The sequence below is a fragment of the Henckelia pumila genome, chromosome 2, assembly GCF_033568475.1.
Source record: "Henckelia pumila isolate YLH828 chromosome 2, ASM3356847v2, whole genome shotgun sequence".
NCBI lineage: Eukaryota > Viridiplantae > Streptophyta > Magnoliopsida > Lamiales > Gesneriaceae > Henckelia > Henckelia pumila.
In genome coordinates, this window is record NC_133121.1 from 65,569,890 (window position 1) to 65,586,305 (window position 16,416).

A 16,416-nucleotide genomic window follows, 5' to 3' on the forward strand; every position below is an offset into this window, starting at 1 on the left:
ATCTTATAGTCACTGTATATTCTAAACAGTTCCTAGTCGATTGAGCCGTCCGTTAATAGGGATAAGGATCGCTCGAGATTGAGATTAGCATTTGCGATGCCGAGTACCACGTTTCATTGGTATGGAACATAGATATGTTAAAAGCATGCAAATGGATATTCATACGATGAATGATCGAACTACCCTATCCGGACTTTCCAAGTGGTTATCACTTATTGAGTGGATAAAGTCCGCGGTTTTGGTTGTACACCATTAGTCCTTACTACTTGAAACATCATTGAGACTCTATATGCTAGTACTGTACTTTGACTCGTTTACCGACTCAATTGGGGTCATCAGGTGTCGGGATTGGGTACAGTTACGACACATATAGGAGTCGATGCTTTGTTGTCAAGGATTCACCACATACTTGCTAGTATGGATATCCTATGCATTCTGAGGAGATATTAGTGTGACGAATCTCTGCCCAGAGTACATGATGTGTTTTAAGAAATGGTTTCTTAGTAGCACATGCGATGTCACTATTTGATCTTCAAGATGCATTGCGTAGTTATCGAATCTCGAACGACTCTCGATTTACCAATGGTTGTTGATTCGATTGGGATATATGGATGAAGGGACCGTACTGTATGCTAACCAAAATCTATTGGTTCTTGCAGGCACTATCAATGATACCTAGGGAATCATGGGGCGATGTTGCTAGGCGCTCTTACCATGATTCGATGGGTAAGTCGGAAATTGTTGTTTCGAGTCACAAGGAGTTGTGAGCCCACGGCTAGCTGTATTCCTGAACCATTGAGGGTTACACAGAGTAATGGATTTTTAATCCCCGTTGAGATAGTTAAATTTAAAGAGTTAAATTTAACAAACAAAGAAGTGGGACTTCTTATTTAAGAGTAGAGGAGTAAGATTTCCTAAAATGACATAGGGATGGGCATTTTTGGAAATCACTGAATTCGGATTCAGAAAATTTATCTTGACTCTAAAAGATGCAGAAATGGTTTCTGTGAACATTGGTAAAATTGGTTTATCAATCTGAGTCACGATGAATTTATATTAATTTCTGAACATGCGGGCTTTGCTTGTCAAGATTGAACTTATGACTAATGGGCCCTAAGCTGTTAGCAGCCCACATTATAAATAAGTTATTGCAGTACAGAAATTACACAACAGAGGCTCACAATTTTCGAAAACCCTAGTTGTTTTATTAAAAGTGGCCGCCCCCCTCCCTCTCTGCTCGGGAAAATCCAGCCTGTGAATTTTGAATTTTCAGTCTGGTTTAACGGATCAAATTCGTTAATTCTCTTCGTAGAAACTTCTGATAGATTTTCTAGTGGAATCTATCGGAGGGATTAAATCTCTGTTTGTGGACCTGATTGAAGAATTGTTCGTCCATCAGTTCCTGGGATATACAACAAGAGCAGAGTAATCTGTTGGTGTCCATAATCTCGATTCGAGATTGGAGGTAAAAATTTAATTGTTATTTAATTTTTACACGCACAATTTAATCGTAATGTTTTGATACCCATTATGGAATCGTTCCATATAAAATTTTTAAACTTCCACTGCACCGGGTATCAATTCTGATTGATCTGATCACCGTTCTCCAACAGTTTCATTGGTATGGAACATAGAGATGTTCAAAGCATGCAAATGGATATTCATATGATGAATGATCAAACTACCCTATCCGAACTTTCCAAGTGGTTATCACTTATCGAGTGGATAAAGTCCGCGGTTTTGGTTGTACACCATTAGTCCTTACTACTTGAAACATCATTGAGACTCTGTATGCTAGTACTGTACTTTGACTCATTTACCGACTCTATTGGGGTCATCAGGTGTCGGGATTGGGTACAGTTACGACACATATAGGATTCGATACTTTGTTGTCAAGGATTCACCACATACTTGCGAGTGTGGATATCCTATGCAATCTGAGGAGATACTAGTGTGACGAATCTCTGGCCAGAGTACATGATGTGTTTTAGGTTACTTGGTTTCATAGTAGCACATGCGATGTCACTATTTGATCTTCAAGATGCATTGCATAGTTATCGAATCTCGAACGACTCTCGATTTACCAATGCTTGTTGATTCGATCGGGATATATGGATGAAGGGACCGTACTGTATGCTAACCAAAATCTATTGGTTCTTGCAGGCACTATCAGTGATACCTAGGGAATCATGGGGCAATGTTGCTAGGCGCTCTTACCATGATTCGATGGGCAAGTCGAAAATTGTTGTTCCGAGTCACAAGGAGTTGTGAGCCCACGGCTAGCTGTATCCCTGAACCATTGAGGGTCACACAAATAATGGATTTCTAATCCCCGTTGAGATAATTAAATTTAAAGAGTTAAATTTATTGAATAAAGAAGTGGGACTTCTTATTTAAGAGTAGAGGGAGTAAGATTTCCTAAAATTACATAGTGATGGACATTTTTGGAAATCACTGAATTCGGATTCAGAAAATTTATCTTGACTTTAAAAATGCAGAAATGGTTTCTGTGCACATTGGTGAAATTGGTTTATCAATCTGAGTCACGATGAATTTTATATTAATTTCTGAACATGCAGGCTTTGCTTGTCAGGCTTGAACTTATGACTAATGGGCCCTAAGCTGTTAGCACCCCACATTATAAATAAGTTATTGCAGTACAGAAATTACAAAACACAGGTCATAATTTCGAAAACCTAGAGAGCTATCTCTTAGGGTTTTCGGCCGACCCCTCCCTCTCCCTCTCACAGTGTTCGAAAATTCAGTCTGTAAATTTTTGAATTTGCTGACTGATTTAACAGATCATATCTGTTCTATCTCTTCGTAAAAACTTCTGATAGACTTTCTATTGCAGTCTATCAGAGGGATTAAATTTCTGTTCGTGGACCTGATTGAAGAATTGTTCGTTCATCAGTTCCTGGGATATACAACAAGAGCAGTTTAATCTGTTGGTGTCCATAATCTCGCTTCGAGATTTTATGTTATAAATTTTAATCGTAGGAATTTGATATCCATATGGAATCGTTCCATATAAAATTTTAAAACTTCCGCTGCACCGGGTATCACTTTCTTTTTCGATCCGAAGAACGACCGTGTTCCAACAAAACAAAGCTTTGCCCTCAATGCTCGAGAACTAAACTAAACAACTAACAACACAAAAGAAAATGAATGCAATGCAAAGGAATGAAAACAGAAAAAGAAAACTCCCCAGGTTTATGGATTGGCGTCCGCCCCATCCTCATCATGCTCTGGCGGTGGCACTGGGTCGACCCATGGAAACTCAAAAGGTGGCGGGAAAGGAACAGCTGGTGGGAGCGTGGTGGGATCAATCCCAAGTCTCTCGGAGATGCCACGAGTAATGTAATCTATCACCTGAAAATTTGCAGCTGTGGCCGCATTGAATATGTTCTGGTGCTGCGTGAAAGCGGCCATCTCTTGAACAGTAACTGCAGTAGGGCGGCGTGAAGGTGGAATAGGACGCACCGGTTGGTGCACCACCACAAATTGGTCATCCACCAGAAATAGGCTCCGCCTATAAGCTCTTTTGGCATCAACAGCTGCTTGGTCAATGGGTCGCATTGGCTGCAACCATTCCTCGTCTGCTCTAGCTTGCACACCAGCGCGCAGGCATAACTGTGTAATGATCATGGGAAAGAAAAGACCGGATGTCTTAGAAGTGATCGACTGCCGTATCTGATCATGAATAACTCGACCCACATTGACCGGGAGTCCGACATCAAGAGCGTATAGCAGCACAGCACGCTCAACATGAACTTCACTCTTGTGTGAGATTGGCATTAGGCGGCGGCAGAGGAATGCGTACCAGGTGGCCGGATTCACAAAAAGATATTTCTCTTTGAAGCACTTGTAATTAATCGGATCCAACCAAGCAGCCCCGGTAAAGCACAACTGAGTAAGGATCTCGTGAACATCCGGGGAAAGGGCAGCACTTTGGAAAATGCTGTCATCGACATCTGGTGTCTCTAGCATGGCGTTCAACTCAGAAGCTGCGTAGGAAATCAAAGTGCCCCGGACAAAGGCCTTGCCATCCGTCCGCTCCGCAGCATTAGCATAGAATTCCCTAACAAGAGGGACAATGGTTGGAGCGGGTTGCTTACAGAACGTTCCCCACCCACGTGCCAAGACTTGAGCCGCTTCTTCGTTTACAGTCACATCGAGATCAAAACCCCTCTCAGTAATAGGGGAGCGATGGTTCTTAGCATGGTCATAGCGATCCCGGGCCGCTTGATTAACAAAACGGCCGGCAAGGTTGAAGGATGCGGTTGTAGCTCGTGTGCCTTGGCGAGAAGATTCGCCTCTCTCAGTAGTACGCTTTGGACCCATGATCACTCAAAAATTGGCAAGGATGAGTAATATTGGCAATTCGTCGAACACCTTGTGTGCACGAACAATTCCAGCTTTTCTAGCAAAATATGACCTTGGAGGAGTAGAGAGGAAGGAAAAAATAAAGATTCCAAGCCCTTGAATGATCCTGCAATAGATAGATAACCAATTGTGAAAAATTTGGAAATTTCGAAAATTTGGAGGAAATTGGTTCTAAGGGCCGAGGGGAATTTGAAAGGGGGAGTGGGGGAAAAGAGGGAGAAAATGCTCAGAAATAAAGCAAAGTAAAGGGCGCGCTCGATCCTATAACTTTCCCGGATCTAGCGCGCCTGTTAAAATGTACGGGCAGTGAGTTTAGAAATTCCGCGCGCTCGATCCTACAACTTTCCCGGATCGAGCGCGCCTGCTACTTCAGAAGTTATATTTTTTAATTTTCCAAAAATTTTCCGAAACAAAAATTAAAAACAAAAATTCTCCGAAACCAAAATTAAAAACAAAAATTCAACGAAACAAAAAAATAGAACGAAGCAAAAACAAAAAAAACTGATTGCTGGGTTGCCTCCCAGTCAGTGCCTTTGTTTACGGTCATTGGCTCGACTGAATGTTGCAGTTCCTCAGGGTGGTTTAAATCTGGTTCCTTTGTCCACCTTTACCCACTTCATAATTTTTCCAGTCAATGTTCCATGCTTTTTCTGCTTCGACTTCTTGGCGATTCTTTTCGCTCGGTCAGGAGGATGTTTTGTCGCGGTTTTTGGTGCCTACATATCAGAGATAAAATTTTCAGCAGTAGAAATTTCAGCAGGCGTTGCAAGTATATTAACAACACTTTCACAAACAGGATTTTTCAGGGCATCAAAAATATTAAATTTGGCAATTTTCCCATCGAATTCCATAGTGAGAGTACCGTTATCAACATCTATTACAGACTTAGAAGTTTTCAAGAATGGTCTTCCTAATAAAATAGGATTATTCAATTCATTGTTTTTCATGTCAAGAATATAAAAATCAGCCGGGAAGACCAATTCGCCAACTTGCACTAGGACATCTTCTAATAAACCCCTCGGGAAAATAGTAGATCGATCAGCCATTTGGATAACAATATCAGTTTCATTCAAAGACCCAAGATTTAAGGAAGCATAAACAGAGTATGGCATGACATTAATCGACACTCCTAAATCTTGCATGGCTGTATCAAGCTGAACATCTCCTATTTTACATGAAATCGAGAACATACCTGGGTCCTTGCATTTTGTAGGTACCTTTCTTTGAATAACGGCAGAGACCTTGCTCCCAATTCAACTTTCTTACAACCCTTCAATTTTTGTTCTCTTTTCGCAGTACATAATTCTTTCAAAAATTTAGCATAGCGAGGTACTTGCTTAATAGCATCTAACAGTGGAATGTTTACCTCGCATCTACAAAAAGTTTCATAGAGCTCCTTAATCCCCTCATTTTTCCTAGAATCCTTCAAAGCTAAGGGAAAAGGGGCTACAGGTTTATACTCATAAAAAGGGGGAAACTTACCTCGCGGTGCTTCTTTAGGGATGGGCTCATTCTCCTCCACCTTAGATTCTTCGTCCCCTTCAGTCTCTACCGGTTCTTTGACCAATCCATTGTGAATCTGCAGCTCTTTTCCACTCCTCAAAGTAATAGCACTCATGTTCTCCCTCGGATTCACCACTGTTTGTGAAGGCAAACGGCTGGAATTTTGTGCTTCCAACTTGCAGATTGCTGCAGCGAGATGCCCCATTTGCGTATTTAAGTTTTGGATGCTCGTCCGGGTGTCCTGTTGAAAAGCCAAAGTATTAGTGGCAAGATTCTAAACTATGTTTTCAAGAGACTCACCTGGCGTAGGAATCTGAGGGCGCTGTGGTGGAGGGTACGGTTGCCTATAAGATTGATTGTGCTGTGGTGCTTGAGGTCCAGGCTGATTCGCTTGTGGATTGCCATATCTAAGGTTTGGATGATCCTTCCAACCTGGATTGTATGTGTTAGAGTAAGGATCATACCTCTGCTGAGGTGGTCCTGGAAATCCTCCTGCCACATTAACTTGTTCCGCAGACCCCTCTTGAAGAGTGGGACACATGTCAGTTGCATGTCCCAATTGAGTACAAATTCCACATACCCTTGCAATCTGTCCATTTCCTACAGCCATATGACGCACAAGAGACGTCAGTTCGCTCAGTTGTTGTTCAAGGGAAGAAACGTTTACCTCGTTACTTTTTCTGGGCGCAGGATCACTTCTGGTGGTACCAAATTGCTGAGAATTAGCAGCCATATTCTCTATTAGATTTCTTGCTTGCACTGGAGTTTTATCCACGAAAACCCCACCACTGGCCGCATCCAGCATACTCCTATCATGAGACAACAACCCTTCATAACAGTATTGAATTAGTAAATTTTCACTTATCTGGTGCTGCGGACAGCTGGCGCAAAGTTTCTTGAAGCACTCCCAATACTCGTGCAGTGACTCTCCCATCTGCTGTTTGCACCCATAAATTTCTTTCCGGATGTTTGCTGCTCTAGAAGCTGGAAAGTACTTCTCTAAAAATATCCTCTTCATCTCAGTCCAGGTGGTGATGGATCCAGAAGGTAGGTAGTACAGCAAATCCTTAGCAGAACTCTTTAAAGAGAAAGGAAAGGCTCTGAGCTGAATCTGCTCCTCTGTTACTCCATGCGGTTTCATGCTTGAACACACCACGTGGAATTCCATCAGATGCTTGTGCGGATCCTCACCTGCAAGACCATGAAAAGCAGGCAGTAAGTGTATCAGTCCAGATTTCAATTCAAAATTAGCATTATTTTCTAGAGTGGGGAAAGTAATGCATAAGGGCTGTTGGTTAGGATCAGGAGTGCCCAATTGTCTCAAACTCAGATTGGCGTTAGCAGCCATCTCTTCTTCTGGGAATGCAGCTCAAGCAGCTTCCTCTTGTTGTTTTCTACGAAGTTCTCTCCTCCGCGTATGCAAGGTCCTTTCTATTTTCGAATCGTAGAGAAAATCTTCTTCAGCAGAGTCACCTGAAAGCATGAACAAACTAGAGTAGCACTACGAGGAATAAAAATAAAATAAAAAATTAAAATTAAAAATAAAAATAAGAAGAACACAATAAATTAACACCGTTCTCCGGCAACGGCGCCAAAATTTGGTAGCGCTTATCGCGTACGCCCAAATTACCCGACTCAATAAGATAATTACTGAAAATGTAGTTGCATGAGTAGGGATCGTTCCCACGAGGAAAGTGAAATTTATTTGCGTTCTTTAAAATAAAAGGGGGTTTTGGAGTTTGGATTAACTACTAAAAACTTTAAGCAATCAAAATTCACTAGCATGCAAAATTTAAATAAAAGACTGGAGAAATTCAATAAGAAATAAGACTTGGTATCGGTCGAATACACCCTTGATATTATTCATTCAATCATTGATCATCTAAAAATAATTAATCTTATCAAATATTCGTCATTGGAAATTTAATTCCAGTCTCACCTTAATTTTAGTTAACTAGACAACAGCAGTCTAAGTTAACCCTTACCCCATAAACTAACCCAATACCAGCGATCAGATTTAAATTCACGGTAGCATTCAAACTAGTAAAACTAATGAAACTAGACAACACAAACACCAGCGGTTGTATTTAGCCTAGTCAATTATTATCCCTACGAAATAATAAATTCAACAGCAGAAAATATTACACGCAGTTGCTTCGCAAATTAGAGGTTTCAAAAAATTACGGATTTGAATTATAATTTATCTTTTGTTTATATAATAAAATCCTAAGATGGCCAATCTAAAAATCTCATACACAAGCATATCAATCAATTCAGAATAATTCTTGATACTCGATAAAAATCAAACATTATAAATCAAAATCTCATGAATAAGTAAAATCAAGGGTTTTTTCTTCCTCAACCAAGTACTAAAGTTTAGCCAACAATACTCATGAATTTTCTACAAAAAATCATGAGAGAAAATAAAAATAAGAAAAGATAGATGAAAACCTAGCCGTCCACAGAGAGTTCTTTGCGTTCTCCGCGTGTAGAATAGTCTGATAAAATCCCTAAAACCGACTTAAAAATCAAATAAAAGTCTAGAGCCTTAATTAAAAGAGTTTTCAAAATTACAACTTTTTCCCGCAATAGACTCGCGCGATCGATCCGGGAAAATGCGAGGATCGAGCGCGCAAAACTGGGCAACCTTCTGCCTCGAAAATTCCTTGAGCTCGCTCGATCCAGGACTTCCACCCGATCGAGCGCACAACATTGAGCATCCTACTGCCTTTAGACTTCCTTGGCCGCGCTTGATCTGGGCAAATTCCAGGATCGAGCGCATGCTTCCATGATGAAAAATCTGCTTCGCTGCTATCTTTGGACGCATGGACGCACTTCGATTTATTTAATCAAAACAAGGTAATTCCTACACAATGAATAAAAAAAACTAAGTTAAGAAGCTCAATGCATGACATAAAGTAAAACTAGAATAAAACATGAATAATGACACAAAATGCATGCAAAACACTTAACAAAGGGACACTAAAAATGCAAACAAAACACTACTATCAATATTTCCATGGATTTCGTAATTAAGTTACCACGCTCAGCCCGAGGATGCGATGCTATTTGGTTAATTATCGATCGATTGACGAAATCCGCATGCTTTATTCCGTATAAAATGACATATAGACACGATCAGATGGCCGATTTATATGTGAAGGAAGTTGTAAGACTACACGGTGTGCCTAAGTCTATTTTATCTCATAGAGATCCTCGATTCACATCACACTTTTGGCACAGTTTGCAACAAGATCTAGGTACGAAGTTACATTTGAGTACTACTTATCATCCTCAAACTAACTGACAATCTGAAAGAACTATTCAAACACTTGAGGATATGCTTAGAGCTATGGTGTTAGATTTTAACACTACTTGGCAAGAGTCATTACCACTCGTGGAATTTTCATACAACAATAGCTATCAAACAAGTATTGAAATGGCTCCATTTGAAGTGTTGTATGGGAATAAGTGTAGATCACCATTGTATTGGGATGATGTATCTGAAATTCCTGATATCAAACAAAGACCGTTGTGTTTTGAGAAAGGAGACAGGGTATTTTTGAAGATCTCACCTTTACAAGGCACAGTTACATTTGTCAAGCGAGGGAAGTTATCTCCACGATTTATTGGTCCGTACGAGATTCTCGAGAAGATAGGCAATCTTGCTTATCGACTCGCTCTTTCTACATCTATGTCCGGTATCCATGATGTATTCCATGTCTCTATGCTTCGAGAGTATCAACTTGATGAATCTCATATCTTGCAACCTGATGAAGATGAGATCGACGAGACTCTTAGCTATTTTGAGCAGCCTATTCAGATACTTGATAGAAAAGAAAAGCAACTCCGAACTAAGACTATTCCATTGGTGAAGATTCAATGGAGTCGGCATGGTATTGAAGAGGCTACTTGGGAAGCTGAAGAAGATATGAGACAGAGATTTCCAAAAAAATTTCATTGATGTGAGTCTTATTCTGTTTTTTCTTATTTCAGTATATTATGTGCATACAGATTATTTGAGATTTCGAGGACGAAATCATGTCTTAGAGGGGGAGAATTGTAAAGCCCCGAAATTATTTAATTTTAATCTGAGAATATGTAATTTGGGAATATTTGGAATTTAGAATTAAATTCTAATAATCTTAAATTAATTAGGATTGAAATTGAATTATTTTGAGTTTTCGGGGACTGAATTGCAAATAATGGAAACTTGAGGGGCCAAATTGCAAACATTGGCATAAATGACTTGGAAACTTGTATAATTGTATCTCAACGTATATCATCATCTTCATATCCAATTTTTAGCAAGGAATCGAGAATTCAGATTTGCAAATCCAAATATCATTTTCAAACTACGATATCTTTTGATCCGGCCAACTGATTTTAATTCTGAGAATAGCGCTGGGATCCTCCTGCTACGAACTTCGATTTTATGTAAGTATCAATGTGATTCAGTAGGTTTCGAAATCTTGAGGTTGGGGGAAATCAGATTTAAGCATGAATATGTGTTCTTGAAGTTATATCTAGTTCGATATCGAAGTCGGATCGAAGAACAGATGCCGAATTTTTTATGATTTATTGTATGAAATTTGAAACCTATGTTGTCTGATATTGCTGGTTTAGGAGGATATCTTTCTGATATGAAGTGTATATGAAGTTGATACACTTGTTAGAGTTGATAGGATTGAGTTTTGATTACCGACTTTCAGTCGATACACCGCCCGTTCAAGATTTGAGTTGTTTTGTATTCCATTGATTGAACTATGGATTGAAATGAGTTATTGTTGATATATGTAGCTTCAATATGATTTATTTCAGATTAGATAAGGGCGTGATCAACTCGAGAAGTTTGCTTCCGAACTGGGATAGATTGAAGAAGGTTTGAAGCCATTGTTCACTTGATGTTTGAGTTGAGGAGATGAGCAGATTTTTTATATGTGTTCTTGATGATATTTTCAGATTTGAAGCATTCAAGAACCAAGATCAAAGAAGGTAAAAAACGATATCAATCAAAGAGGGATTTTGATACGAGATTGATGTATTTCGAGTTCTCCTCGAAGAAAATCACATACTAATTGTTTTATGATTATGTTTTAGATTTAGACTTGAGTTTATGATCCATCTCAGGTAGTGAATCTTTGATTATATTGATGTTAATGACGTCATGTTGGTTACAAAGAAAAGAGAATGGATAACCATATTAAGATCGTATACGAATCTTGACACCGGGATTCAGATATGAATCTTGAGGCCTTGAGCGGCTTAAAACCTCGATGACAGACGTCGGTTACAAAGTTTTACTGCTTAACTTAAATATTGAGTTGATTTATGATTGTTAAAGCATGTATATATCTGTTATACTGAGAATGACTTCTTACCGGAGTTTATCCGGCTATTTTTTTGTTTTGTATGTGTGCATGGCAATAGGAGGGGCAGGAGCTAGTCAAAGACGACCTTGATAGCTCGTGAGAGAATCTAGCACGTGTGGACTTGGGTCTTAGCTGAGGTGTATGTGCAATAGCTGTTTTATATTTTAGAAACAAGTGTTGGTTGTTATGTTGAGGAACATATGGAACTTGTATGTATCTTAGCTAGTTTGAATACTTGAAACTAGTAGTTTGATGTAAGAAAGCAAGAATATTGTGCTTGATCTTGATACATATGTCTATACATGTTTATAGCATTGAGTTAACATGTTTTGGAATTGAAATTGGAAGAGAGATCAAGACTTGAACAGTTTTGACAGCAAAAGCAATCTGTTGTTTTCTTGAGCAGAGCAAGCTCGCTTGATCGGTTGTGTTTGATCGATCGAGCGAGGCATGTGATTTTTCAAACCCGAGAGTTGGGAATTTCTGCTCGCTCGATCGGTAGCTTTTGACCGATCGAGCGAGGTGTTGTTTTTTTTTAAAAAAAAATTTGATCTTTATTTTGTGATCTTGGATTTATTATGAAATACCATATGAATTGAATTAGCGACCTGAGCCCCCACATCCTCTGATCCCGATCGGAGCGTCCAAACCCTCCGTCCGAACTCCCTCAGCCAACCACGTGTCTAGCTTCTAGAGGATGCCATCCGATACTAGTTCGGAGCTTCCAATCCACCTTCGGAGCGTCCGAATTCCCCTCAATGATGTCATCAATGACGAATTAATTCCGGACAGCTGGCCTATGAAAGATTGGAGCCTCTGATTTGAGTTCGGAGCCTCCGAAATCTTCAGAGCATCCGTTCATGGGTGTTGGCTCCGTTTTATCCGAACCTGGTTCGACGCAGCCGATCCCTCCGAATCCTTGGAACCTTCCCGGCCATATTCGAGTGTTATGGATCCAACTTTGGACTCCGTTAAACCATTTGGAATTTCTTTAATCATGTTTTACTTAATCTAAACATGATCATTAGATTTATTACTCATTAATAATTAATTTCAAATACGGGTTACTACAGATACCACTTGTTGGGGATCGGGTGCGTGTGTAGAGGGATGATGAATACACACTCTAAAATATTTTATGCTTTAAAGATATGTGGTTAAGTAAATGTTAGTGTAACGCCCCAAAAATTTATTAACGAATTAATTGGCAATTAAAAATAATTATTGAGTTGGAAAAATAATTATTACTGCCAAATGAGTTATAGAGTGTATTTACAAAATACACGTGCCAATTAGTCAATGAGTTTGACTATTTCTGAATATCTGATAATTTTGGCATTTTGAGATAATTATTGAGATAATGGAATTAAAAATAATTATTGATGCCAGATAATTTAATTTGGAGAAAATAATCAGTTTGGGTCATTGGTCAAAGCCTAAAATTGACTCAATTTATTTATTGGGAATTAACTGATCTAGTTGTCAAGTCAAAGTTTGCTATTTCAGATAATTGTAAAAATGTGTTAAATTACATATTGGTGTAAAATAACACAAGAGCATTGAAATGGATCATACCGGGTCATTTTAGGACCAAATTTTATAATATTAAGTGGTACACTCTCTTTCATGCACTAAACACCTAAAACACACACTAAAACCCTAACCCCATTCACGTCCCGCCGTTGCCGACCGTCGACCGCCGCCTTTCGCCGTCGATTGAGCATGCCATCTTGTAGCTATCGTCGAGGCGATCACAACCATACCAAGAATCGTGAGTTTTGGTGTCCGATTTGGTGAGCACGACGTCGAGAAAGGGGCAAAACTATTCATCATCTTCCTCGCGCGAATCGTCGGATTTTAGGTCGATTCTTGTTGTTTTTGTGTTGTTAAAAGGTTCTAGGATGTGTGTAGATTATTTCCCAAGCTTATTACATCATTTTTAGTCGAAAATCGCATGGATCGGAGCTTAGAGCTTGCCGTCGCCGCCGCCTGTAAATCGCCGATTCCGGCCGCCTCGGTGGTCCTCTTTGGTTGGGGCTTAGTCCATTAGAATTGTCTTGTCATGTTCTACAAGCCTACAAAATTTCAGAAATTTAGGAGAAGTTTTGACATCGCCGCCGGATGCCGCCGTCTTCTCCGGCGAGTCTCCGGCCTTCGACATGCTAACCATTTTCGATCGTCTCGATGTGATAGATCCAAATATCCAAGTTTCGAGTCGAGATTCGAAATCGTTAAGCGGTGAGAGAGCAATAAAGTTCGGTAATTTTTGGTCAAAGTTTGACGAGAGTTGACCAAGGTTGACTTTTGACCATTGTGTGATTTTTCGCAGATCGGAAGCCCGTTGAAGATAATTAGAGGCAAAAATCAGCAGATTAGGGATTTGATCCAGAATTGGATAATTATGAGATTCGAGTCCCGATATGTGCAACCGCAACTGTATAGGTTTTTCGTGCATTTTAAACATAAAGCATGTTATACTCTTCCGTGCTCACACCGTTTAGATCAGTATATTCACTGTTTTGGTTATTAAATTGTGTTGTTGCATTTGTATGTGGATATGACAGCTCAAATTTTAACTCATGCATTATTCACGTTTTTATGTATTGTGGATGATTGTTCTGCCATGGCTAGGTCTTTGTTGTTGTTCAATGGTTGATGGTTGGATTAGGTCCCTTTGGGTGTTGATTTAAGATGTCTTGAACTTGTGTCGGCTAGGTGAACAATTGGATGGTTGTAAGGGTGGTCTATCTAGCAGGCAACTCAGGCAGGGCTCGGACGAGTGGGTTGTCCGGGTCGGGTAAAGTGTATTAGGGTGATATGTTATGGTTTGGTTTCGGATTATTTTATTTTGGGCCGAGTAATTTATTTATTAATCCAAGTGTTTGGTTTATTCATTGGGTCAATTTTTGTTATTGGGTCTAAGATGTTTATCGGACTTAATTTATTTATTAGGTCTAAGATGTTTATTGGGCTTGAGTTATTTATTTGAGCTAAAATGTTATTTGGGCTTGGATGAATTGATTTAGCTATTGAGTCAAGCTTATTGGGCTTAAGATAGTTATTGGGGGGTTAATTTATTAATTGGACTAAATTCGTTAATGAGCCTAAGTTGTTTAATTTATTTGGTTGAGCTAAATTCTAAGTCAGGCTCAGTACTATTGGGCCAATCTAAGTTTGATCTGGTTCATTTTAAGTGTGATGGAGCTAGTCTAAGTATTTTTGGGTAAGTATAAATGTTAACGAGTCAGTCTAAGTTTATGGGCTTTAGTTAAGGGACAACAACTCGAACTAGCCAGTGGCAAACAAAATAGTCCGTAAATATATATTTAATAGATGTATATGTATATTTTGATATAAATATGATTTTTATGGAAAAATGAATTAAATATATATTTACGGGCAAAATTTTAAGAAAATGATATTTCTAAGTTCATGATTCATGCATGTATTTTATGATGAGATAACGGGCATGTAAAGAAAATATTTTTGGAAAGTTGAAGCGATTTGTGACAAACACGGGACTGGAGGTCGGGATACCGGGCCCGATGACCTTTCCACTTATGATTATGAGCCTATGGATCCCCAAAGGTTGGGTGAAGTGGCATAGGGCGTTAGGAGTATACCCCACAGGCCGCCACCACGTACGATGGATTTAGATTGATCAATCGAATTAGGTTACACTTCACTGATATGACCCACAAAAAATGATTTTTATGTTTATGACATGTCAATGCTTATGTAATGTATCATTTTACGTATTATGTTATGATTTAGATTACGACGCAGCTTATGCATTCGATTTTACGATCATGCATGCATTAGAATCCTCAGGTTATTTTTATATACGTTATGTGCTTGCATGTGGTTTTATTTAGTAGTACTCGTTATTAAAGGTAGAGCATGTTGGGCCTTTAGGCTCACTAGATCTAAATGGTGTGCAGGTGAGTTTTATGTTATTCAGGAGCTTGTGGTACCGACGGGTGGTGAAGACCTCTGTGCATCCGTGGCGAGCTAGCACACCCGTGACCTTCGCCAGCTCATGTTTCAGTTGATTTAGTTTATGATGAGATATTTTATGTATTGAGCTATTTTCCGCACATGTTTACTATTTTTCATTAGTTTGCATACTTTTGAGATTATAGTCATTTGCATGGATTTTAACCTGTTCGAGTTTTTAAACTTTTAAGATGCAATCACTTTTTATTATGTATTAAATTTTATGAAAATCTATTTTAAGTATAGATGCATATATGTATGGGCATATGTTTAATATTTTTTAAAAAAAAATCCTTCGAGTCAGGGTCGTTTCAATTTGGTATCAGAGCAAGGTCCTTGTAGGGTTGGCTAGCCTGCTACGTGGAGCTCAGAAGTCGCATTACCAGTCTGTGAGTTTTAAATGCTTTAAATTATGTTTTACAAATGGGACCCATGAGTTAGTTTTCACTGAAATTCAGGTTATAAGGCTTTTAAATTAAAATACATTGCTATGCACTACGATTGCGTGAGGGATTATTGGGAATTGTAGTATGTCTCCGAGTCGCGTAGTTTGCGATGCGGGTAATCAGGATCCACCTTCGCCTCTACCTTCACCTGCAGCTCTACCACTCGCAGCTTTTGAGAGGGCCAACATGGACATGTTATCTGGTATCACGAGTTTACTTGAGCATCAGGCTGGACAGTTTAGGAGGGCGCACGAGGAGGACATCACTGAGAGGTTCTGCAAGCAGGGACCGAAGGAGTTTGCGTGAACCCGTGATCCACTTGTGGCTGAGGAGTGGATTATAGCTTTGGAGACGATATTTTCTTACATGGGGACGTAGGATGCCTATTGGGTCAGATGCGCAATCTACATGATGAAGGATGATGCAACTCTCTAGTGGGAAGGTGCAGTGACTGGTCTTGATCTAGCTACGATGATTTGAAGGGATTTCAAGACGGCTTTCTTTGAGAAGTACTTCACAGAGGATGTGCGAGGTCAGCTGATTTGTGAATTCATGAGCCTCCGACAGGGAGACAGGACTGTGGCCGAGTATTTGAGGAAGTTCGAGCGGTGTTGTCACTTCGTGCCCATGATTGCTACAGTGGAAGTGAGAGGTTGCAACATTTCACTAATGACTTGAGGTCTGACATCGAGATTATGTTTCCAGGGCAGATG

General features: G+C 39.5%; 1 protein-coding gene across 1 annotated transcript; it reads right to left on the reverse strand.

Annotated features, from left to right (window-relative positions):
* Positions 1–4,350: 4,350 nt before the first annotated feature.
* On the reverse strand, positions 4,351–15,897 carry LOC140877701 (uncharacterized). The gene is made up of 8 exons (XM_073281255.1): positions 15,846–15,897; positions 6,586–7,080; positions 6,190–6,489; positions 5,869–6,075; positions 5,720–5,817; positions 5,181–5,627; positions 5,002–5,102; positions 4,351–4,492 (listed from the first exon to the last, which is right to left on the reverse strand). The coding sequence occupies exons 1-8, from the start codon at positions 15,895–15,897 to the stop codon at positions 4,351–4,353; spliced, it is 1,842 nt and encodes a 613-aa protein (XP_073137356.1).
* Between the last annotated feature and the right edge of the window lie 519 nt (positions 15,898–16,416).